Genomic DNA, 25,643 nt, shown 5'->3' with positions numbered 1-25,643 from the left:
GGTGCTGCAAAGAGGAATGGGCGAAACTGGCCAAGGATAGGTGTGCCAAGCTTGTGGCATCATATTCAAAAAGACTTGAGGCTGTAATTGCTGCCAAAGGTGCATCAACAAAGTATTGAGCAAAGGCTGTGAATACTTATGTACATGTGATTTCTCAGTTTTTTTATTTTTAATAAATTTGCAAAAACCTGAAGTAAACTTTTTTTCACGTTGTCATTATGGGGTGTTGTGTGTAGAATTCTGAGGAAAAAAATGAATTTAATCCATTTTGGAATAAGGCTGTAACATAACAAAATGTGGAAAAAGTGATGCGCTGTGAATACTTTCCAGATGCTCTGTATATAATACTAGCTGCCTGTAGATTAACTTTCCTAATTATATGTCTAGGTAATTATGAGTAATCATTTTAGTCCAGTTTCTTCTGAAAAAAGGTGAAAGTCTCTTTTTTTTCCTGCTAAAGTCATTATCATATAAAAGCTCTGTTTAGGCTGTGTGTCGACCTCTGTGTCGAGACACGAGGGCCTATTTGCCTTCAGTCTCCATTGACAGCTCTTTAATGTCTCGTTGTGTACTTCCAGTATCCATGTATATTGCAACATTTTGTTTTTTTTTTATTATAAAACACCCTTACTTGTGAGGCCATTCACAATGATTTTATTACAGAATTGAGTGATAGTGATGGCGATGTCATCAGACATTGACAAGGATAGTAAAAGTGATGGATATGGCACTGAACAACCAAACTGCCGTGATATGCCTGGTGAGTTTTGGTTGTGTGAAAGTTCACTGTGTTGTGAAATTAGCTACATGGCAAAAAAGGCAAAATAATTGCAATCAAGTAGATGTACCAGAAAGACGTTAGCCTCTAAACACTGATCATCACAATGTAGCAGCTATCAATATTTGTTTCATGGGAAATGAGGAAGTCACTAAGCCTTGGGCTGTGGTAGCTTGCACTAACACAATAGGCACGTCGATTGTGTCGTGCATCGATAAAGATCTGAAAAGGTTCTTGTCGAGAGACATCTTGGCTTATTTGCCTTAACTCTCCATAGACAGGTCTTTAGTTTCTTGTTGTGTACTTGTACTATTGTATAGTTATAATTGCATGTTTTATTACTGTCATGTTTAATGCAAAGTTATTTTTTTTTTGTTGTTTTTTTTTTTTTTTAAACACCTTTACTTCTTGAGGCCATTCACAGTGATTTTATTACAGATCTCCTTTCTTCCCTTACACTGCAAACTTTGCATGTGAAGTAGTTATTGCTTCAGTATAAAACCAGAAGAAAGGCATAGTGTGTTTTGGGAGTTTAGAATGATTTAGAGGTAAGTGGTTATATGAAATTGTCAAACAGAATAGAGCCCAAGCTTAGCCAATGATGCACACGCCAGATGCATTTTGGTGTACCCTGTGTATATTTTTATTCTTATAAAAAATACTGTTTCTCTGTAAAGAATAAAGCATTTCCCCTCACAGATCAGTAACATTTATCTTTGATCATCTAATTCTTTATCTCTCTTATTACATAAGTCCTGTCCGCCACATCCTGTCTTTTCTGTTTATGCCCGAATCCCACGTTCTTTTTTCTAAATATGGCTTTGTGTTGTTCTGTGTCAGTAAATTGCTGTAGTTCACGTTCCTCTGGCTTAGTCAGTCCAGCGTGATGCTAGTGATGAGCGCGTTTACATTCCTCCACTGTGCAGTAGCATTCCAGTGGGGGACTGGACTGTTGTGTAACTGGAATGCAGGGGCCCATGATGAGGGAATGAGTTATTTAAAAAATCTGTTGGCTCTGTGGATAAATGTAGTGAATATCAGTTCACAAGATTAAACCTGTGCATGTCATTGTGATTTTCACATTATAATAAAATAGATCTGTTATGCTTAAACATTTATCTGATTTTACTTTTGTTTTAATGTGTTTTTTCACCAGATTTTATTTAAGTAACAATTTCAATCAAATTGCACACGCTGCTGTCCTTTCTTTATGTTACATGAGAGACTCGCAAATTATGCTTATTCTGAAACTTGTTAAAAATACATTACTGCATATACAACATGATTCTAAGTTCTGGGGTTTATTTCATTGTTATGTAAAGTTACATAGGGTTACTAATAACTTTTTACAACATATAAATGGTTTGTCTATTCATAAATACTTCTTACTTGCTCAACTTGTACTATTTGATATCTATATTATTGTGTATCGTTTTTCTATTTATTTGAGGGTGCTATTGAAGTTTGTAAATGTTTTTGTTCAGGAAACTATCATATTTGCTTAGTTGTTTGCATAATGTCAGATTAATTGTGGGTTGAAATTGTGTTGTCTTGAGCTGGTAATGTCTTGTATTCCATATTTTTGCACCTAACCAAAATCATTTCTGGTACAGTGGGACCTCGGTTCACGAACGTCTCGGTACACGTACAAATCGGTGTTCAGCCTCTCCCTGTTCATTGTTCTCAGTCAGACGTGCATACTTTACCTGTGAACTCTTTGTGCTGTACAGTATTTCGTGTGCTTTTGCAGTTAACCATGGCTTCTAAGCATAATAACCTCCTCTCCACCCAGTTCCTCCTCACTTCATGCCAGAACTCGACTCATGCAAGGTTAGTTTTCTTGGTGGTTTATGGTTAGTTTTTGTATTACAGATTTTACAAATGTTCATTTTTCGGTTCGTAGCGAATTGTTGCAATGTTACTTTTCTTGGTTGTTTATTAAGTTACGGATTTTTCAAATGTTCATTTTTTTTTTCCCTGCGATCGGGTTGTAAGGCTATTAGCGTGAACTGCTGCAATGTTACTTTCTTGGTTGCTTGTGGTTGGTTTTTAAATAAAGTTTGGATTTTTTCAAATGTTCCTTTTTTTTTTCTCCCTGTGCTTAAAACTCATTAAAAAAAGTGTTTATACAGCGATCTGGTTGTAAGGCTATAGCGTGAACTCTTGCAATGTTAGTTTTCTCCGTTGTTCTAGGTTTTCTCAGTGTTATTCATTGTTTTTACATTTAGTTTACTATTACGATGTGCATTCTATGGTGTGATTAACTACATTTGTGCTTAATCTTTAAAAATATATATTTACATACAGTTTGTACCGTCTGGAACGGATTAATTGTATTTACATACAATCCTATGGGGGAAATTGCTTCGGTTCACGACCAAATCGGTTTATGACCGGAGTTTTGGAACGAATTATGGTCGTGAACCGAGGTTCCACTGTATGTCTCACATTCTAGCAATAAATTGATTCTGATTCTGATTATTCTGGTTTTTAAATATATTGTTGTTTTCACTTGGCATACTAGGATTTGTCCATCCAATTAAACAGGATGGTAAACTGTTAAGGAAATTAGTATTTTAACTGCAAGTGTGACTCAGGCTTGGAATCTATGCTAGAATGTTTAAACCTGAGTCAAGCTTGGGGTAATGGTTAATGATGCATTTTACAGTGTTAACCCCAAATAACTCTCAGGACCTTATTCTGCTGTTATGTAGTGGATGAAATAGCATTATGCTGTAAAAAATCTTGAATATTTCTTCCACTTTTTGATAACACTAAAGTAACTTATCAATATTCATGAGTAGGGCAGAGCCTTCAATGAAAAACACAATGGCAAATGAAAAGCCGTAAACGCAGTTTTAGAATAAACTGAAACTGAAACTGAACCTGAACCATTGCTCGACTTGAGCTATAGTAATGACGATGTGAATTAGTCATCCAGTGTTGACAAGGACAGTAAAACTGATGCATACAGTACTGTGTGACCATAATTGCCATTATATGCCCGGTGAATTTGGTTGCTTGAACATTCATTGTGATATGACAGTAGCTCTAGTAGTTGTCAAGAAAGGGAAAATGATTGCAGTTAGGTAGAAGGACAAGAAAATGTCTTCCCCCTAAGCACTGTTCACAATTCAACAACTGTCAATGTTCATGTCAGGTGAAATGCGGAAGTCACTAAGCCTTGTACTGTGGTAATCTACAGTAATGCATCCATCATGCAGATCAGTCACTGACATGCTACCCTCTCATGTGCTAACAACAGAAAAGATATTAGAAGTAAAGTATGCAAAGAAACAAGCTTCTGCTGTGCCAATTGCAACACTGGACTGTTTCAAAACACATCACACGTAGAACATGTACTAAATCTGCTTCAGTACAGCGTAATGTCAGTGTTATTCTTATGTTGTTGTGAGGTTTTCCTCCTCCATCTCAAAGACATTCATGGTAGTTTACTTGGGGATTCTTAAATTAAATTAATGCTCCTCCAGATGGAATGGCCCCCTACCCAGCTTTTGTTCTAGCTTTGCACACAGATGGATTTAGTCTAGTGGGATGATGGAACTTGAGAAGTGAATATATTTCTTATTATGATTTTTTATGTCAGTTTAGGAAAGTCTTGACATAATTAGTAAATGCTAAAAAAATCAAATGAATTACACTACTTGCAAATTTATAGTGTGAGAAAAAGAATGGTTTAATAAGAGAACACTCAGATATGCTATATGCTTGAAAATTCACATCCCCTCCTCACTAGTGAGGTGCTTGGTTCTGGAAGAATTGCTGCCAGAGAAATCATCAAGAATGGCAAAGAGTCAAGGCTGCAGAATTTCTCTGTGGAATTCAAGGTCATTTTGTCTGCAAGCTAGTCAGTGCTTGTGAATGATTTTTTTGGAATCTCTTTTGTGTGTAGTTTTTATCTACAGTTCATAATAACGTTTTTAACATGTGAAGACATTTCAGCTGAAACATCATAATATTAAACAATGAATTTGTACACTTTAAAGATAAAAACTTGCATGAGAGGAAGGCTTTCTTTTTAGTATCCAATATATCAGATAATAAATGCAGAAATTAATTTCCTTTGTAAAGCTTTGATGTTTTGATAAATATCATCTTTACGTTTGGTTAAAAGTATCCCCATGCCCATAATGAGTGAGGTTATTATAATTTGCAACAGCTAGGATTTTTGCTGACTACTGTATTTGGGACAGTTTATTTTATAGCAGTGTTGCACAGTAGTTAGTGCTGGTTCCTCTCACCTCCAGAGTCCTGGCCGAATGGTTGTCTTTGACGAGTTTGCATGTCCTCTGCAATGGATATTTACTTCAGGTATTCGGATGCTCTTTTAACATTCCAGTAACTTGCAGATTAATTTAACTGGTGACATTGAACTGGTTCAGTGTGAATGTGTGCCCAGTAGGCCCAAAAATGAAATGGAGTCCTAGCCAAGGTTCATCCCTGAGACTGGATTGGATGAAGTGTGTTGAAGAATGTCATACCTCAGTGCAAGACACATGACAGCCCGCATGGAGCTTGCTAAAAGACACCTGAAGGACTCTGAGATGGTGAGAAATAAGATTCTCTGGTCTGATGAGACCAAGATAGAACTTTTTGGCCTTATTTCTAAGCGGTATGTGTGGAGACAACCAGGCACTGCTCATCACTTGTCCAATACAGTCCCCACAGTGAAGCATGGCGGTGGCAGCATCATGCTGTGGGTGTGTTTTTCAGCTGCAGGGACAGGACGACTGGTTGCAATCGAGGGAAAGATGAATGCGGCCAAGTACAGGGATATCCTGGACAAAAACCTTCTCCAGAGTGCTAAGGACCTCAGACTGGGCCGAAGGTTTACCTTCCAACAAGACAATGACCCAAAGCACACAGCTAAAATAACGAAGGAGTGGCTTCACAACAACTCTGTGACTGTTCTTGAATGGCCCAGCCAGAGCCCTGGCTTAAACCCAATTGAGCATCTCTGGAGAGACCTAAAAATGGCTGTCCACCAACATTTACCATCCAACCAGACAGAACTAGAGAGGATCTGCAAGGAGGAATGGCAGAGGATCCCCAAATCCAGGTGTGAAAAACTTGTTGCATCTTTCCCAAGAAGACTCATGGCTGTATTAACTGAAAAGGGTGCTTCTACTAAATACTGAGCAAAGGGTCTGAATACTTAGGACCATGTGATATTTCAGTTTTTCTTTTTTAATAAATCTGCAACAATTTCAAAAATTCTTTTTTTTGTCTGTCAATATGGGGTGCTGTGTGTACATTAATGAGGGAAAAAATTAATTTAAATGATTTTAGCAAATGGATGTAATATGACAGAGTGAAAAATTGAATGGGGTCTGAATACTTTCCGTACCCACTGTACATCTGTTTTTTTTTTTTGTTTACATATCACGTAAAAATGGCTGAACTAATTTTCACAAAAATTTGCAAGTGCATTGCCATTGGTTCACCTTAAAATAGATGCTATATGGCATATTGAGGAGAGGAGTTGCTGACACAGGGACTATAATTCCCATCAGGCAGCAGGAATGCACTAAGGTTGTTGGGAGGACACCATTATTAGTGTCATAACATTGATATTTGTCTTTACTTCTCAGCTACTCCAGTTAATAATTTCATTGTTGCTCTGGATTACAGCTTTTGTCTTTTTTGGATGTGTTTACTTGTTTTTGTTTCTGTTATATTTGCTTTCTTACCTTAAATCCATTATGCAAACACACAAAGCTGAGCGCTGTGGCTAGTAAATGATAAATTAGGCACACAACTGACCACAGTGTTCTGTACAAGTCTATTTACATTCACCATGTCTGACTATGATGTATATTAATAAAACTGGGTAAGCACAAAAAACAAAAAATAAAAATAAAAAAAGAATTCCTACTAGTAATACTATCATGTTTTTCAGAGTACAGTGGAATTCTTAATTGCATATTCCTACTATCACAAAGTATATGCATAAAAGACTCATTCTTGACCACCCCTGTCACAGATAATTTTCAAGGATCTTACTCTGGAAATTTCTCCTTTCACTGCATTTTTCTTAACATTGTCTTGGTGCAATGTTTGTATCTTTATAGTAGTGATAAATTTTACAATTTCAGGAAATTGTAGCACCTTTCTTGTGGCTGTAAGCATTGCAAGTTAAGTGCCTTTACATTTACTGTATAATAAAATGCTAAGGACTATGTGTCCTGTCTGTCTGTGCAATTGTTTTGGTGAGTTTGGCCTTCGTGATGCGACAGAAGAGGAAGCGAAGTGCGAGTGTGAGATACAGTACTTGGAGAGGAGTAAGGGGGTTTATAAGTCACACAGAAAGTTGCCTTCCAAAATGGCAAGTAAAAAAAAAAAAAAAAAAAACAGGCATTACATGAGAAAGTTTCTTCGCAAATAATGAAAGAGTAGAGATGCAGGCTTTATGGGAATACACTCAAGAGAGGATGCGCCAGTTTAAAGGTGTTCACACACACACACAGAGTAATGGTGCTGAAGGCATACGTAGGGCAAGGGATAGCAAATACTTTTTAATTATTCTGTTGCCTGTCTGTGACAGGTGCCATGGCTAGTTTAAACATAAGCTGCAAATGACACCATTGTATGCCTGTATTGTACATGGTAGTTGATGATATTACAAATATTGCATAGTTAAAATCAAACAAACTTGCATATAAACAAAAGCCTTAAAAAATGGATTGTACAGGGTAGTTTATGATATTACAAATATTGCATAGTTGAAACCAAACAAACTTGAATATAAACAAAGCCTTAAAAAAATCTCCTCACTTCAGTTTTAAGTTCTCTTCCCCTAATTTCTGTTGGTGCCCTTGTTTATGTAATTCACTATTTAACTGCTGCTGGATCAGTTTCTTTGAAGGCTTTGAGAATTTGGATATGGTTCTTACATAACATAACCTTCCCTGTGCTACCCATCTTATAGTGCTGCTATATCTTTTGTGTATCATGGTGACCAGAGCTGCACACAGTGCCCCAAATTATATAGTCTAAGTATAATCCCCCTTGATTTATATTCAACACTTTTTACATTATAATCTAACATAAGAATGCTGCTGTGTCAACAAAAAATCCTAACTCTTTTCTGTAGGTAACCCATCTTGTATTCATAATTAAAGTAGCCTTTACCTGTGTGTAGTATTTTGCAGTTTTATACATTAAGCTAAATTTACCAAGTGTTTGTACCAACTATTTTGAAGATTGTCTCACTTTTAAAGTTTGAGCTGTTTTGTTATTGCCTCAGTAATTGCTATCACTGCAATTTACTGTAATCTGTAAATTTAGTTTTTATACTAATCATATCAGATTTAGCAGATGCTGTTACCAGATCAAGCTATGTTATAATTATACTTATCATTTTTGTTTACAATTGCTGAATAAGAAGGATAGGAATTGAAGGTGCAGCTTACTGGTTTAAAATACAGTGCCTGGACCACAACACAGCATTGCTTGTTTGATATTTATTGTGAAAGCCACACATTTACATCCCAATACACACAAATATATTCTCAGATTTTTTTCATTCAAAGTAGGTGTTCACAATGTCTGTATTATTTATGTGCATGTGTAGCTTGTTGAGTTTCAATTGCTTTCTAGACAATTAGTTTTTCATTACTTATTTCTTGAGCTTAAACAGTTTAACACAAGCACATCAGAGCTGTAACCTCATCTTTTGTTCTTTCTTCAGTTTTGGCAAGCGCTCGGCAGGAAGCCTCAGGCGTGGATGTGAATGCATTGTCTTGGAGCCTTCAGAAATGATTGTGGTAAGTAGATGCGAACTTCTGTTTTAGTTTCTTAATTTAGATGTGTCAAAAGTGCTTTGCATCATGTTTCTTTTACCTGCTTACCAATTTAGCAGTTGTCATCTTTAATACATTATTAACTAAAATATGTTACAAGCATTGTAGGCTTTCACAGTTATAATTCTAGGGCAAGAAAAAGGCCCCACCGACACCTCCTTTTACCCCTTGCTCTACCATTAAATGCTAAAAAAATTAAAACGTATGTTAGGCTAACTTTTATATCCAGTGGTCTCATGAGTGAGCTTTACAGAGTGCATTGTGACCTCCTCTACTGCTAATGCTATACTCAGTCACATAATCAGCATTGTAAGTCCTCTCTAAATATACAATTGACAGGAACTTCTTTGCATCTACTGCTTTGTTAAACTTACAGGAAAAAAAAAATGACCTTACCTGTGTAAGGCTTCTAAACAGCCATTACTCAGCGTGGCTACAGACACAGCACTAAAGATCACCAAGTTGACATGTTGTAAATGTAATTGTATAAGTGGTTAAGTGAATCCATAGAATTTACTTTATTTTTGAAGAGTGATCTTTCTGAGAGCTTTAGAAGTGTACAGATTACAAGTAATGTACCATTAAGCAGGCACACAAATCCTTTTTTGTTGTTTTTTTTTTTTTTAGTTTGTTATGCTTTGAAGTGGCCAGTTGTAGCAATTACAATAGATTATTACCTTTAAGTTTTGGAATAGATCAACCTCCAGTGCAGTGCTGGTTTCTTCTGTGTTGCCAAGGCTGCTGCCTGCTTCCTGCCAGGTCGAGGAGGTATACAACAAATTCCCATGCTACCTTTTCACTTTTGATTTAAGTCCCACGAGAACTGCTTTGAGACACGTAATATCTTCAACATTATATGCCATTAACATTACTTTTTAAATATTTTTTCATAGAATAATCAGGATATGCTGTGCTGTTCTTTACTAATGCACTTTGAGGCATGCTTAGTTTTTCCACTAAGCCATATAAATGACAAGATTCATTAATGGTTATGTGTAACAGAGTGGGAAGCAGAGCACTGGTGGTTACGGGTAAACTGAAGGTGAAACTAGTGAAGACTTGCATGGTACCTCCTCAGATAAAGCAAATGTAAAATAGCATGGCTAGTACTGTGAAATAAAGCAAATGTAAAATAGCATGGCTAGTACTGTGAAAATAAAGATATCATTTGTGCTGACCAGTAACATATGTCAGGCTACTCACAATTAATGTAATTTGATGAAGCGTGTGCTAATTCCTTTTTTTTCTGCTATCTAAAACTGAGGAATGAAAATGATGGCAAAAATCCTACAATACGATTAGAAAAAAATGACAGCAAGAAAACTGCATGCCCACACATCTATTCCATGAAATTGTGTAAATTACATCTACTCGTGTTTATCAAAGGAAGATAGGAAAAGCTCAACTTAAACACTACTTAAGGTGCCAAAGAAAAATAAAAATCAGATAGAATTTGCATTCTGAATATCAATTTTTCCCCACTAAATATTGATTGTAAGATTTTGACTAATGCTTTTAAATAAAGGCTTGGGCCCTTGAGCACGGCCCTTCACTTGCAATTGCTCCATCTTGGCTACGACGTTAACTTGCATCCCGCCCTGCAGGCAGGTCCTCCAACTTGCAGTGAAAACTTGGGTGGGCTTGGGGGTTGGTGGCAAGATTGGTACTGCAGCCAATGTAAAAAAACACCACACTGTTCCATTCCATTTGAACTAGTGTGGTGCTGAGGTGTCATCCGTTGCATGGCTACATCCAGGTCCTAATTCGGGTATTGAGGTGGCCCATCTTGTGGTGGGTGCGGCAACACGCTGTATCGGTACATGCAGTCAACCTCAACTTCCTGTTTCAATTAGAATTGGAGCATCAAAGCAATCCACTGCATTATTCATTCCAACATAAGAGAGAAAGTTATTACAGAAAGTGATTTTCATCACTTAAAATTTAGCTTTTTTTTGCTGGTGAATATATTCTTTAACCAGAATGAATGAATCAGAAGGTTCTTGTAATGGCTGACTGGACAAGCACTTTAACAGGCAGAGATGTTCTGTGTAAATCAGATTTCAAGAAAATACTGTATTTGCAAGAGACTAACAAGTGCTAAGGTTTTAAGGCTTATGCACTTGATATCTGACTTTATGATGTTACCAATAACTATTATAGTCTTTCAGTGTGCATATTCTGATTTGGTTAGAGGTGGAGCAAACAGATAAGTTTAGACTTAATATTTTGTTTTGTAACTTGTTGTTTTTAGACAAATGAATGCAGTAACTGAATGTTTGTTTGCATTGCTAAAAAATTCCCAATAGGCTGAACTCCCAGCTCTCACCCTTTTTAAAGCATCTCCTTAAACGTCAAGGTCACTTACAGTCACTGGGCTGATGGAAATTGCTCACAGAGCACATATTATTCATTTGCATCCCAAAAGATATGAGCAGTTATGAAACAAATTTTCTATTAATTCTAAAAATACAGCAGGTGAAATTATTTCTTTTAAGGCTGGAAACCTTCTATCCACTTTTGCCAGTGAGGGTCTAGTGGCAGAAACAAATATAATGAATGAGGGCTTTAACACATGTAGCCCACAGGTATCACAGAAGTCCCGTCCCTTTTTGAATTATAAAACCAAAGCATGTTAAATTACAGATTTGCAGGTCTGGGTAGACATGTTTATATTCTCCCTTAAGTTTGAAAGAGACCTCTCCTCCATCACAGCAGCAAAAAAAAAAATTAACATCACTTCTAAAGAATTTGTGTAACCCTGAACTAAATGTGGATATTCTATGCTTATATAGTTTGAACAAGAAGGAATAAATTGGTTTAATTTTCATTTATCTTAACTCATATGTTCTTGCAGATAATTGTTTCTGTAAGTTAGTAATTTAAATGTAGTATTTTCTATATGCTTTATATGTACATGTGTCATGTTTTCCATTTAATACTTATTTAGCATTTTCATTACATTTGATTTCAGCTAGAGTTGATTATATAGAAAATTCTTGATTAGAAAATCCGACTGTTTTAGTGCCATCTTTAGCAGTCTTGTCATTATTACATCTGAAACCTTTTCTCTTATTATTATTAGTTTTTTTTTTATTTATTTCCTCTGCGCTTCATATCCTTATGGTTTTCTTGCAGTTTTCATTATGATCTATTAATCCCTGTGTTTTCCTCCCATATTTCCCAAAGATGTGCAAGTTAGATTGATTAGCAATTCTGAATTGGCCCCGTGTGAGTGTGGGTATTTGTATGAGTGGACCCTGCCCAGGGTGTTTCCTGTCTTATGTCCTGTGTTTCTGGAATAGGCTGCCGCCCCACCCCATGTTGGTTAACATAATTAAGCAGGCTTGAGAATGTTATGCTAAAAAAATAAAGCTTCCTAGAGTACAACATCCTGCCTTAATGGAATCAGCCTTCGAGCATTTGCAATGCAGATATTTACTAAAGCAGCATGGAAGGATGAAATAAGAGAATTAAGCAGAGTGGAAAAGAGCTTCACCCTTATTGATGTACTTTTACTGGCTACCAGTTGTGGTATGTTCTTGGGATTGATTTACTGGTCTGCTGGAAAGGCTGTCCTGGTTTACCTTAAAAGTATTGTTTTTTCATGTGTACCACATTTATCAGAAACGTACCCTCAGTCTCCGCTGGATGTATAATGTTTGTGCTGTGGAAGAGCAAATGTTGCCTTTTTCAAACTTTATTTGGCTCCTGGAGTCCGTAATGAACTGTTGGCAATTTTCCTGTGTGTGTGTGTTTTTCAAACTTTCAGTAATTTAAAGCTTTTCAACTAATTTTAATATACTTAAAATGTGAAAATTTTGCAGTTGCTGTTCTTCATTTATTTGGTTTGTTTCTGTTTAAAAATCTTTTTTGTATTAAAGGAATATTTTGTCAAATATTTTTTATATGTTACAAACCCCATGCAGTTTGTAGAGATGGCTGAGAAAATTTTAATTTCATGGAGAATGGACATAACATTTTTTTGATAGAATGGACCCAATGGTTACCAATGCTGGGCAACAGCAAACAATATGAAAAATATCCACAAAAAAAACTCATATTATTCGTCATCTAATAATATGCTTTCATTTTGCAAAAATGCCTGTCATTTTTGCTAAAGTATTTTTAAATAAATAGATGCCTTCGGAAAATGATGATAGTCCATAAACCAAAAGCCTCTTAACACAGGGTGGTGCTTTTGAATTTGACACAGAACTTTGGACCAATAAATAAGGGGAGAAGCTAGTATTTAACAGTATTTTAGCAAAAAAACACATCATTTTGCATGGCTTGAGCTGATGACTTAATGATTTGACATGTGTATGTGTAAAATTTTGTCATTGACATTTTTGATAATGCCTTTTGTTGTTTACCGTTGGTCACCATTGGGGCTCCTTCTATCAGAAACTTTGTCTGTTCTTCACAAAAATATGAGATTAAAAATTTTTCTTTACCATCATTACAATCTACATAGGGTAAGTAACATATTGAAAAAAAATTCATTTTTGGTGAAATATTCATTTATGATTGTGCGATTAGGATACCTGAAAATTTAAAAATCACTTCATGCAACTGTATTACTGCTTTCATTTAGTCATGATTTACTGAGTACCTTAGTCTTAAATTTGTTTTGTTTATTAAACTTAGAACCTGGATTTGAATCCCACCTTTGTCAACTTTCTCTGGAATGTGCATATTACATTCTTAATGAAAAGTAAGTTCAAAATTGAATGGTGGTTTGGACAAGTTGAACACAGAAGTTCAATTTTATGCAATACATTTAAAATCTTCTTTACGTAGATCTCTGTCTCCAGGGGTAAATTTAGCTTTATAGAAGCATTTTCAAATAAATAAATAAATGCATACATAAATAGATAAATATTTATAAACACACACAATATATACAGTACATATAAAAATGATATATATATATATATATATATATATATATATATATATATGCATGGGCTTTTTTAAATTTCACAACATTAAATTTTAAGACCATGTGTTGTGAGATAGCAGTATCAAAAAATTTATTTTCTTAATGTCTTCTGGCAGCCATATATCTATTCCATTATTTTTGAAGCTCACTTATAACAATTTTTTTGTACTACGTGCACGGACAATGAACTTGATTTGGCTTGAACCCCTTAAAAAGGGCACTAGTCTGTCTAAGTGCAAACTTATGCAAACACTCACACTGAAACAATTTAGAGTACTTTGTCTCTTCCCTAAATTACAATTGGCTTGATTCAAATGATCAAGTTCCCTGATAAGATAAAAAGTACATTGAACATAAAGGATATAAACAAAGATATCTAAAAGGAGTACAACTTAAAAGTAAACAGAAATTCAGTTTAAACAATGCAGTGTTTCCCACACATGCAAGGACCACTGTGGACCATATTCTTACCCTGCCCACCACCCACACTCCTGTTTTTTCAAGACTGGCTGTCATCTCTAAATCTTGCAACTCAAGTTGCAGGACAAGATTAACCTAGGAAACAGTGTTTTCAGTACTTTGACTAGAAATTTAATAAGTGATGTTATACCCATAAATTTGGTAGCGATCTGCAAATGAACAGAACAGTTGCAGATACCATTAATTTCTCAAGCCCACTTAATCCTTTCTAAATGGGTGTTTTCAAATGAGCAAATACAGTAGCTCTCTTACTCTTTTTCATCCAGTGTTGTGATGTCAATTAACTTCACAACAATAGAGCAGCAGATAAATCAGAATAATTATCTTGTCAGTTTCTTATTTTTGTATTATATTACGTCATAATTAATTTCCAGAGCTCTCACACCAAAAGTTTCCATTTTTTCCAAAACAGTCTGAGTGTTCATTTTCTTCAATAATTCATCCGTCCTTTTCCTGTCCTGTGTACAGGGCGATAGGGAGATGGAGCCAGTGTCGGTGCAGCTTTGACTGTAAAGCAGGAATCAGTCTTCAGTGGAATTCTAGTTCATAGCAGAGCACACTCTTATCTACACCTTCATTTGCCTAATTTAGCAGAGCATCTGAGCATGCATATCATTTGTATGTGGTGGAATGGTGACATTCAGACAAGGGATAATATATAAATTCTGCTAACAGAATAGTTACAAGACTGGGTAACACACCCTTGGTCCTTTGGAGATACCTCTGCTAGTCACCATGCTGTCTTACTTAATGCTCTTCAGCATTAGTGCTCAATTTAAAAAGTGTAAGTCAGTTAATTACTTAACATGAAGACCAATTTGCAGAGGATTAAGTGGGTTTGAGTAATTATTTTTTAGCGTATCTGCTACTCAGGGGCTGCTCTTTGAAATAGCCACCTCATATTATAGGTATAATATCACTTTTAAAATTTCTAGTCAAGCACGGAGTACACTGTTGTTTCCAAGATAAGTCTTGTCTTGTAAATGGAGTAGCAGAATTTAGAGATGGCAGCCACAGTCTTGAAAGAACAGGAGGCTTGTGGTTGTGGTAAGAAGGTCGTCCGCAAAGGTTCATACACACATTGTAAATGCTGTGCTGTAGTAAATGAAATTCCATTTAAGATTCTTTGCACACAGTTCTGGTTTTTGAGTCAAAATTAAAGCAATAGACAAAACACTTCAGAGTTTATTCTGTTAAATTAGAATGATATAATTAAAGACTAACACAAAATGTACAAAATAGATTGTGAAATCCTGACAACTGCATGTCATTATCACTCAGCTTTGAAATTAAGACTGAATGATGGTGTTGGCTCTGTTTTTAGTTAACAAGCCTTAGCTTTTTTTTACAGTGTTACTATTAAATTTGTGTAATGTGTAAAACTGGATACAACTTACCACTAAAGACTTGAGGCTTCAATTGCTGTGAAAGGTCCTGCTATCAAATATTATATGCCTAGGGACAGAAGGAGGTGAATATTTTCAAAGCTTAGCTTGACATTTTTATTTGTATAATAAAAGTGATTATGATCCATTACAATTTTAAGGTTTTTTTATGTACCGTACAAAAAAAAAATACATTTTTTCAGTAATTCTATTTTTATTAATTACACTTATACTTATGAGCTCAGCATAATATACCATAATTACTTACAAGTATAATGTGAAAAAATACATGCGACACAGACAAAAATCATAATGTTGAAACATAAAGAGAGAAATACCATGCACAATATTTAAAAACAAATAATATGTACAAAACACAGAAAGGTAGACTGGTCTAATGCCGTTCAGAGCTGCAAGCAGTCAGAGCCCATTCATGCCCAGAAGCTATGGACACCTACACTTACAGAAGACCAATTTATATTCGCCAGTTAATCCAATACTTGCACCCTAATGTGAACAGATGATTCAAATTACATTTACATATCTCAAACCCACTTAATCCCATTACAACCTTTCCAATGGGTGCGAGGCAGGTGACAGCTCTGGACTGGGTATTAGAATCAAATCTATGCATCACTGTGACACACTCTGTACACTATATGGCCACAATGTTCTTGATATTTAACCATCACGCCTATATGAGCTTATTGCACATTACATTGCAAAACCATTGTCATTAATATGGAGTTGATCACCCCTTTGCAGCCGTAACAGCCTCTACTCTACAGAGAAGGATTTCCTCAAGATTTTAGTGTATCTGTTGCAACTTGTGCCCATTCAGCCAAAAAAAGAATTTATGAGGTCAGGTACTGTTGTTGTTGGACCAAAGGACCTAACTCACAATTGCCATTCCAACTCATTTCAAAGCTGTTCAATGTGCTTGAGGTCAGGGCTCTGTGCAGGATACTCAAGGTCCTCCATTTGTTTATACACCTGGCTTTATGCACATGAGGACAGCCATGCTAGAACAGAAAATGACCCTCCCCAAACTTTTGCCACAAAGTTGGAAATGCAGAATTGTCCAAAAAGTTTTTGTATGCTTTAACACTGGCGGTAGGTACCCTTTACAGGAACCAAGGGGCCTAGCCCTAACCTTAAAAAAAAAAAAAAAAAAAAAAAAAAAGCTCCAGACCTTTATCTCTCCTCTACCAAACTTTACAGTTGGCACTATGCAGTCTGGAATGTAGCATTCTCCTGGGATTCGCCAAACCAACATTCATTCATCAGACTGCCAGATAGTGAAGCACAATTCATCCCACCACTGCTCCAGAGTTCAATGGTAACACGCTTTACTCCACTGCAGCTGATACTTGGCATTGCGCATAGTGTTCTTAGGCTTGTGTGCAACTGCTCGGCAATGGAAACCCATTTCTTGAAGTTGCCAACGTGCAGTTGTTCTGTTGATGTTGCTTACAGAGGCAGTTTGGAACTCTGTTGAGAATAATGCAAAAGAGAATAGGTGATTTTTATGTTTAATGGAGTAGCTCTGGTTTATGAGTTTGCATGGTTTACTACTTCATGGCTGAGCTGTTGTTGCTCCATGGTATTTCTGCTTCACAATAATAGCACTTACAGTTGACACACCAAGCAACAAATCCATGACTCACCCGACAAAATCAAACTTAATCTTAAGCCACAGGAGAGAACTCTATGTGCGTGGAAATTGACTACCAATTAATCTTCATCCAGAAGTACAATGCATATAATGCAGCGATGAGCAATAAGGACCAAAGGTGTTTTGGACCTCACAAAGAAAAGAGAAGCTCATCTGTGTGATGTCTTATGATTTACTGTACATACTAGAATGGGAAAAAAAGGGCAGAGGTTTAGCTGATCTCACTGTAAATGTTAACCTTTCATACAGTGCTGACTCTATCAGGCAGCATGTTATTGGCTGTTAGAAAAGGGGCAAGAACAACTGTGCTGGAAGGACAGTACATGATTGATAAACATGTCCAGTAATTTTCAGTCCTGTTTCACAATAAGATCAACTACATATCTAATGACTAAAAGTTGCTTAATATGGCCTCAGGCTAAATAGGAGAGAAAGTAACCAAAGATTGATGGAAGTTAGTGTCTCAAAACAACAAAAACTATCTATCTATCTATCTAAAAACAAAACACCTGTCTAGAGCAAAAGGCTCATAGTTACTGCATGCACATACAAGGGTAAAAGCTCTATAACTTGACAAAACATGTATGGTACTTAATAAACCAATTATTGAATTTCTGGTAAGTAATATTTTTTGTTTATTCCATAAACCATTTCATTTCTATTTGTGATGCTGCACATGCTCTCACTGGCAAAATGTGTTTGAAAAAGCAGCACACCATCTGCAACATATGGAGAGCAATGTATGCCAAAAAGAAAGAATAAATTTAAAAGAAGACTGTAAAAAAAATAAATAAAACTGCTAAAATCAAATCAAGGATATAAAGATGTGGCCATAAATAAGTGATGAAACTAACAGCTACAACACTCTTTTAAAGAGTTCATTTATTTTTAAAAATACACTGAATAATTTAGTTATTTTTGATTTTCAATGCAGCAGTCTAAAGTCAGTTTAAAAATGGACAACAATTGAAGACTCTTTACTTTCCAATGATTTTACTTTTTCTTTGCACTTCAATTGGTTAGAGGAAATCAGAAGATAGGGTGCTAACCAATCAAAATTCAATAAAGGAAAACTTTACTCCTGGATAATAAGTGGATGAAAATCATTAAGGGGTGCTTAAGATTACTGAATCTGGCAATAAGGGCTGCTGAAATGTCAGATAACATATATGTGACATACAGGCAAAGACACACTAGATCAACAGAATAAAAATGGATATCAAAAAATATTCAGCCAATTTGATTTTTTTTTCAGATGATTAGCTTGCAAAAGCAAATTAACATATTTTTGAAATAGATACTTTTTAAGATAAATACATAGATAGAACTTTATTTATCCCCAGGGAGTAATTTAGCTTTTTTCAGAAGCTTTTTAGATAAATAAATAAATAAAGATTAACAAATATAGACACAGAATATTGTCCGAATATTCATCAGAATGACTAAAAAGGAAGATATTAAAAAGAAAACTTCTGACTTGGCAGTCCCAGTCCCAGTGAGGAGTTATACGGGCATATTGCTGTTGACACACTTCAGTGAATAATTCGTTGACTGAAAGTTCTCTGTGTTAGTGTGTCATGGAGAGGATGTACAGCTTTGTTTGTAATGACACTCAGGTTTGTTTTAATTGTCTCCTCCTGTACTACCTCTGGGGTGTCCAGAGGGCATCCCATGATTGAGCTGGCCTTTTTAGTTTGTTGATTTGGTGGGCCTTTATTGAAGTGATGTTACCTGACCAGCATAGAAAATTACACTGACTGTCACAGAGCTTTAGAAGATGTGAAGAATGTCACTTCCCATATTAAAGGAAAGAAGAGAAACAAGGGCCTGCTTTTCCCTTTTCCTGTATTGTTCTTCTTTGTTATGAGACTAGGTCATTAATGTGGACCCCCAAGTACTTGTTGCAGTGCCCCTTCACATTCACTCCCTGGATAGTGACCGGACATAGAGACTCTTTGGTGTAATGAAAGTTAATAAGCAGTTCCTTGGTTTTGCCGATGTTAAGTAGCTTACAGTTCTTTTTGCACCAAGAAACAAAGTTTTGTACTGACATCTGTGGGTCTCAGGAGATTATGGCATATACGCAAATGGATGGGATAGAGAATCATGTGGTGGTGTTGACACAGTGCTTGGTTTGGCTGTAGAGCCCAATTTGTGAGTGGCAATGGCTACACAAACAATCACTGCTTCCTGGGTTTGTTCCATGAATTATTTTTGCTGTACTGATTTCTCTGCTGCTGCTTGATTCGGCATGGTCTCTCCTTTTGCTGGCTTCACTCCAGATCTCCTTTATTCAGTGAACGCGATAACTGGCACATTCCTTTCAGATGTTGACGTAATTGTCCATGGACGTTTCACGCTTGCAGATATTCTCAAAGCGGAGGTGAGGACAATCTTGTGCCCTGGGTCAGCAGCCAGCTCACGGTACAAAGGATCCTTGGGAACCTTCCAGCAGACATTTGGATGGCATGGCCAATCCAGTGGAGTCGGCACTGCTTGAGCCGGGTGTAAAGACTGGAGATCTTTGACACATGTGAGGACCTAATCGTTTGTCATTTGGTCCTGCCACTGATGTTGAGAATTCTCATGATGCTGGTCATATGAAGGACATTTAATGGCCTTTTATGTTTGTACTGAAATGTCCAGTATTTACTGACATAGAGCAGAGTGCTGTGTCTGCAGGTGCTGTAGATGGCCTTCTTGTCGTGGAGAGTCTGTTTCATTTTGTTCCATAATCTTTAAATCAGCTTGGTGAAGGTTGAAGGAGCACGGCCAGTCCTCTGCTCAATTTCTGAATCCAGGGAAAGGTTTTCGGTAACTGAGAAGCACCACTTCCAGCTTGTGGTCAGAGATAGTCATTGAGGGTGGACTCTTGACACCCTGGTTCATCACATTGGTCTTCAGACTAAATGGTGAGGCCAAAGTCTTCACATATTCTGGAGAACCGATCCATCAAGTTCCTGCAGTTGCTCTGGTGAGTGGGTGGTCAATGCAGCATCATTGGCATACAGCATGTCCCTGATGAGGACCTTCCGGGCTGTGCTATTAGGTGTGAAACGCTAAACAGCTTGCCATTGGACCTTGTGTGACCTTGAGAATATAAATAAATGGTGCTGTTTTCAGTAAATGATAACATTAACTTTATTTTCAATTACAATCAGAGGTAAAAATGACAAAATAAACAAATTCATGCATAAATTATAGGGTCATTTAACCACCATGTACACTGTAGTTTTAGCATCTTGTTGGATCAGATCACACTAAACCAAGCCTCTCCATTCACAAACTACATGTACTCCATTTTAGAATCAAATTCCTATGAAAAGCACCAAGACATACTGAATAAAGCAGCTAGTCTGGGTATGCTGCCAAATTGTCAGCACTCTGAGTCAAACCTTCAGAAGGGCATAATAAGGCACATGCACATTCAAATGGTGTCTTACTATTGTTTGGCATTAGTAAGCATGCCTACTAGGAAGGCAAAGGGAGTTCACTTTATGGACTTGCAGAGATATATGTTTTTCATTAATTTCATCAATGACACAATCTCAACTTTCTTTTCTTCTTTTTCTATGAGGTACACTATTTACAACACATTTTTTAAATCCAGCATATGTTCTGCTTTAATGGTTTCTATGCCATCCCCACTGTGAGAGGTGCAACACAAAAATATGTAGAAAATTTATCTGAACACAAAGACTTACTAATGCACAGTGCTAGCGAGCAGTGCATTTATCTCTCATAGGTTATTAAGCATGATGGACAAATGACATGGAAGATTTGTAATAAATTCATGCTGAGCTGTCATTTTAACATTTTTTTCCTCAGACAGTGTGATGGAAATCCTATTAGGATGCTTTTTTAATGCATGCTGTAGACAGAATTTGGTTATCTGACCATTAATACTTAATTCCTTAAAGTGTAGCTGTGGCGGTAGTTAAATACAAACGTTCAAATCATGACGACCAAAAAGCCATTTCAGGCATACAAGCATGTTAAAGACTTATTCAAGGCCTTAAATTTGGGTAGGCACTGTGGCATAAAGGCTAAAGCTCTAGACTTTAAACCTCAAGGTGGCTGGTTCATATCCTGCCTCCACCTCATTGTGTGACCCTGAGCAAGTCATTCACCTTGCCTGTATGGAGGAATATTTACGACAAACCTAAATAAATAAGTATGCAAATAAATAAAAGTACTGTGAAATATGACAATAAATAAAAACAACATGAAATGTGAGCATAAATTATTAAATGTGTCAGAAAATATATTTTTGTTGCTTATTTATGTACTTATTTCTTCATGTATTTCAGGGACATGCATACAACATGAAATTAACACTGTCACTTTCACTCATCAAAGTTGAGAGGGCATGTTCTATTCAATAATGTTTTTTTGATTGGTGAATTGTCGCCAATAATAGAGTGGATGCAAACCCTTCACTGTCAAGCGCCATATTTACAGCAGGCACTTACAATGCAGACTCCTGATGGTGAATTTGTTTTTCTTGAAGTCATTTTCCGACATGCACAGTTGGAACTTTGAGCCTGCACATAAACCACAGGATTCCCAAACTAAGCAAAGCACATATAACCATATTGGAGATGATTCACCATTCAAAAAACAGTACTTGTTAGAGCCGCTGTTTCTCAGCTTTCACGAGTGCAAGTGACAGGTTTCATTTCAAGCTATATTTCATGTTGCATACATGTTACTGAAATAAATGAGGAAATAAGTAAATACATAAAGAAATAAGCAACAAAACATGAATCTTGTGAGATGTTTATACTCACATTTATGTTGTTATTTATTGGCACATTTCACTCTACTTCTATTGTATTCAGTTTTGTCCAAAATATTCCTTCATATGCCTCTGCTTCAAAAGTAAAAAATATGTGTAAACAATTGTAGCATGACTCCATCAAACATTTTGGATAAAGACTTTAGATAATAATAATAATAATTATTGTAATATGTTTTATTTATATAGCGCCTTTCCCATGCTCAAGGCACTTCACAGAGTTTAAGAAAGAACGGCAGGGTATACAGTATATAGCATTGTACTAAACCAAATAAATAAATAAAGAAGAGTAAGATAGTAAGTTCAGAGAACAGCCTAACAGACAACATAATGGATGGTCTCGCACACACACACAGGTTACATGAGCATCTTGACATAGAGGTAAATTGAAAGAAGGGTAATAAAGTCAGGTAGAGCTGAAAGCCTTCCTGAACAGATGAGTTTTGAGTTGTTTTTTAAAAGAATTCTTGGAGTCAGCTGACCTGATTAATTTTGGTAGGTCATTCCAGAGTCTGGGCGCTATACAGCTGAAGGCCCTGTCACCCATGGAGTGTAGATTAGTGTGGGGCACAACAAGATTGCCAGAATCAGAGGACCTTAGTGGGCGGACAGGCACATAGTGATGGAGAAGATCATTGATGTAGTCTGGTGCAAGGCCATTTAAAGCTTTGAAGGTTCTTAATAGAATTTTATATTCAATCCTGTAAGACACAGGGAGCCAGTGAAGGTGAAGCAGGATGGGTGTGATGTGCTCGCTGCTGCTGGTCCGTGTAAGGACTCTTGCAGCAGAGTTTTGAATCAACTGGATCTGTGATATAAGATTAGAAGGGGCACCTGCCAGCAATGAGTTACAATAAATCGATGCGGGATGTGATAAAAGCATGGACAAGTTTCTCAGCGTTAGAAAAGGAGAGGAAGTAGCGAACATGGGATATGTTACGGAGGTGAAAGTAAGAATGTTTCTTAATGTGATTTATGTGGGCGGAATAAGAGAGGGAGGAATCAAAAATGACACCAAGATTCTTTACAGCAGAGGGCAGGTCTGATGAGATCATCGCCAAGATGGACTGGGAAGGAGCTCATTTTATTAAGTTGCACTTTAGTCCTAATTTGCAGGAGTTCAGTTTTGTTGCAATTTAATTTTAAAGAGTTCTGCTCCATCCAAGTTTTAATTTCACTGAGGCAAGTTGTGAGCTGAGAAAGCTCTGATGAAGTTCCACTTTTAACATTGAAATAGAGTTGAGTATCGTCTGCATAAAAATGATAACCCAGTCCATAGCTATGAATAATATGGCCAAGGGGAAGCATATAAATACAGAAGAGGACTGAGGACAGAGCCCTGAGGAACTCCATGTATGACTGGTGCTGTGCTAGACCTGCTGTTGCCAAGACTAACAAAGTCTTGCCTATCAGTCAGGTAGGAATTGAACCACTGCAGGCCAGTGCCAGAGATACCCAGCATGTTCTCCATTCTGGACAGTAGAATGTCATGTCTGACAGTGTCAAATGCTGCACTGAGGTCTAACAGAATTAATATGCTGGTTTGTCCAGAGTCTGCTGCCATAAGCAAATCATTGGTTACCTGTAGCAGAGCAGTTTCACAGCTGTGCTGTGCTCTGAAACCAGACTGAAAGGGTTCCATCAAGTTATTAGAAGTTAAGTAGTTGGTGAGTTGGGAAGCTATAACACGCTCAAGAACTTTTGACAGAAAAAGTAAGTTGGAAATAGGCCGAAAATTGTTAAGATTGTCAGTATCAAGACCAGACTTTTTTTTAACATTGGGGATACAGAAACAATTTTAAAAGTGAGCAGCACAAAGCCAGTGTCAATGGATTAATTTATTATTGTTGTGATAGTTGGGATTATGGCATGAAGGCAAGATTTAAGTAGTGTGGTGGGAATGGGGTCCAGTACACAAGTAGTCTGCCTCATCTTACAAAGCAGGTCATTAACAAAAGCAGATGTGACTGGTGAGAACTTAGAGAAGGAGCTGGATGGAGTGGGAAAACAGGGAGAGATATAAACAGATGATGTATTTATGTTAGTTGAATTATTAAGATCTTTAATTTTGTTACAGAAAAAGTGGAGGAATTTCTCAGACTTTAGAAGAAGAGGTAGTTGTTCCAGATGCAGGTTGGAGTAGTTTATTAAGTACAGAGAACAAAACCCTTGGGTTATCATGGCCACTTTCTATTATTCTGCCATAATATGTGTTCTTGGCAGCAGTTAGTGAATCCCTGTAAGCCCTTTGGTGGTCAGAGAAAGCCTGGATGTGCACGGTGAGGCCAGTCTTACGTGACATTCTCTCAAGGCGTCAGCCAGCTGCTTTCATAGATTGCAATTCTGAATTATACCAAGGAGCTGAACGTTTAAAGGAAACCTCCTTATGTTTTAAAGGAGCTGTTTTTTCTAATGCTGTGTTATAGTGGTCAACAAGACTATCTAGTGTTAATGGAATAGGTGAAGACAGTAAAAGATCAGAAATGGATCCAGAAAGGATAGAGGGACTGATATTTTTAAGGTTTCTGTAAGAAATTTGTCGTTTGCAGGTAAGGGGAGGGAGAGGTAATGAAACAGTGAAAAGTACTGCTTTATGGTCAGAGAGTATACAATAAGATCAGTATACAATAAAAATAATAAATGTAGCGGTTTAGCTATGGGTTTTGCTGTTTTTATGAATGTATGTTTTGGGATAACATGGCACCCCAAATCATGCCTCACATGATTTTGAATCTTGCCCCAGTCATTGTTAGTGTGGAATTTGCACAGATCTTTGTTGCTTTTCCTCTAGATACCTCACTTTGTCTCCTGCATCTCAAAGATGTATTTTTCAATGCACTAATACATTTTTCTAGAGTTTGTTCCCACCATGTGGCCAGTGCTGCTGAGATATGCAGTATGCACAGCTCTGTGCAACCACAAATTGGACAAGCAGCTATTTAAAAAAAAAAAAAAGATGGATAGACAGTACACTTCCATTCATAAAGCAGTATTTTATTAATTAATTTTCCAAAAGTGCCTTTTCCTATGTACAGGTCAAAGCCTACCCCCAGAAGCATCTCGGGTATAAGAAAGAAGCCAACCCTAAATGAAGATCCTGTCTACTAGGCATGAGACAATCCATTTATCCCATTGAAAGAGACACTCATACAGGAACAGTGTAGAGGTGCCAATCAACATAACATTCAGGTTTCACACTTAAGCATTTGAAACTGCAGAATGGTTAAAACTCTAGACTTTAACTACAAGGTTTAAAGTTTTCATGTCCACTTCTGATTCATTGTGTGACCTTGAATATGCCTGTGCTCCAGCTGTAAAAAATATAGATCAACTGTAATGCGTTCTAATCTTATGAGTTGCCTTGAGTACAGGCATCTGATACATAAATCTGTGGGATGTGGGAGGAAATATGAGAAGGTTCAAATTGTGAGATACAAACCCAGGACTCTTGAGCTGTGAGGACATAGAATTAATAAGATGTTTCCCAGAATGACAAAAAAGCAAACTGCAATCATTGTATGTAGGGATATTCTGTCTGTGTAAAATGAATCTGCTAGTAAGACAGACGAGAAACAGTTCTCACAGAACTAATGACTATTCTTCATTGTCCAAACAATCTAAATGGCCACATGGCTTTGCCTATATCACATCAACAAATCAGGCAAAACAGTCCAAGAAGGAGTCAACTACAAAATAATAGCTATAAAGATGAAAAGAAAAACCGTGAAGCAGATCGTCCAGCATCAAAGTTCTCTGAATTGG

General features: G+C 36.7%; 1 protein-coding gene across 8 annotated transcripts in view; it reads left to right on the top strand.

Moving 5' to 3' along the window:
- rapgef2b (Rap guanine nucleotide exchange factor 2b) overlaps positions 1–25,643 on the top strand; it is a 401,507-nt gene that overhangs the window by 209,241 nt on the left and 166,623 nt on the right. For all 8 annotated transcript variants that reach the window (XM_051928101.1, XM_028802636.2, XM_051928099.1 and 5 more), the window contains one exon: positions 8,490–8,565. In XM_051928101.1, the coding sequence (XP_051784061.1) occupies positions 8,490–8,565 (76 nt within the window). The remainder of the gene's footprint in view (positions 1–8,489; positions 8,566–25,643) is intronic.

Source organism: Erpetoichthys calabaricus, chromosome 5 (assembly GCF_900747795.2).
Source record: "Erpetoichthys calabaricus chromosome 5, fErpCal1.3, whole genome shotgun sequence".
Classification (NCBI taxonomy): domain Eukaryota; kingdom Metazoa; phylum Chordata; class Cladistia; order Polypteriformes; family Polypteridae; genus Erpetoichthys; species Erpetoichthys calabaricus.
This window is presented reverse-complemented; position numbering and strand designations above follow the sequence as displayed.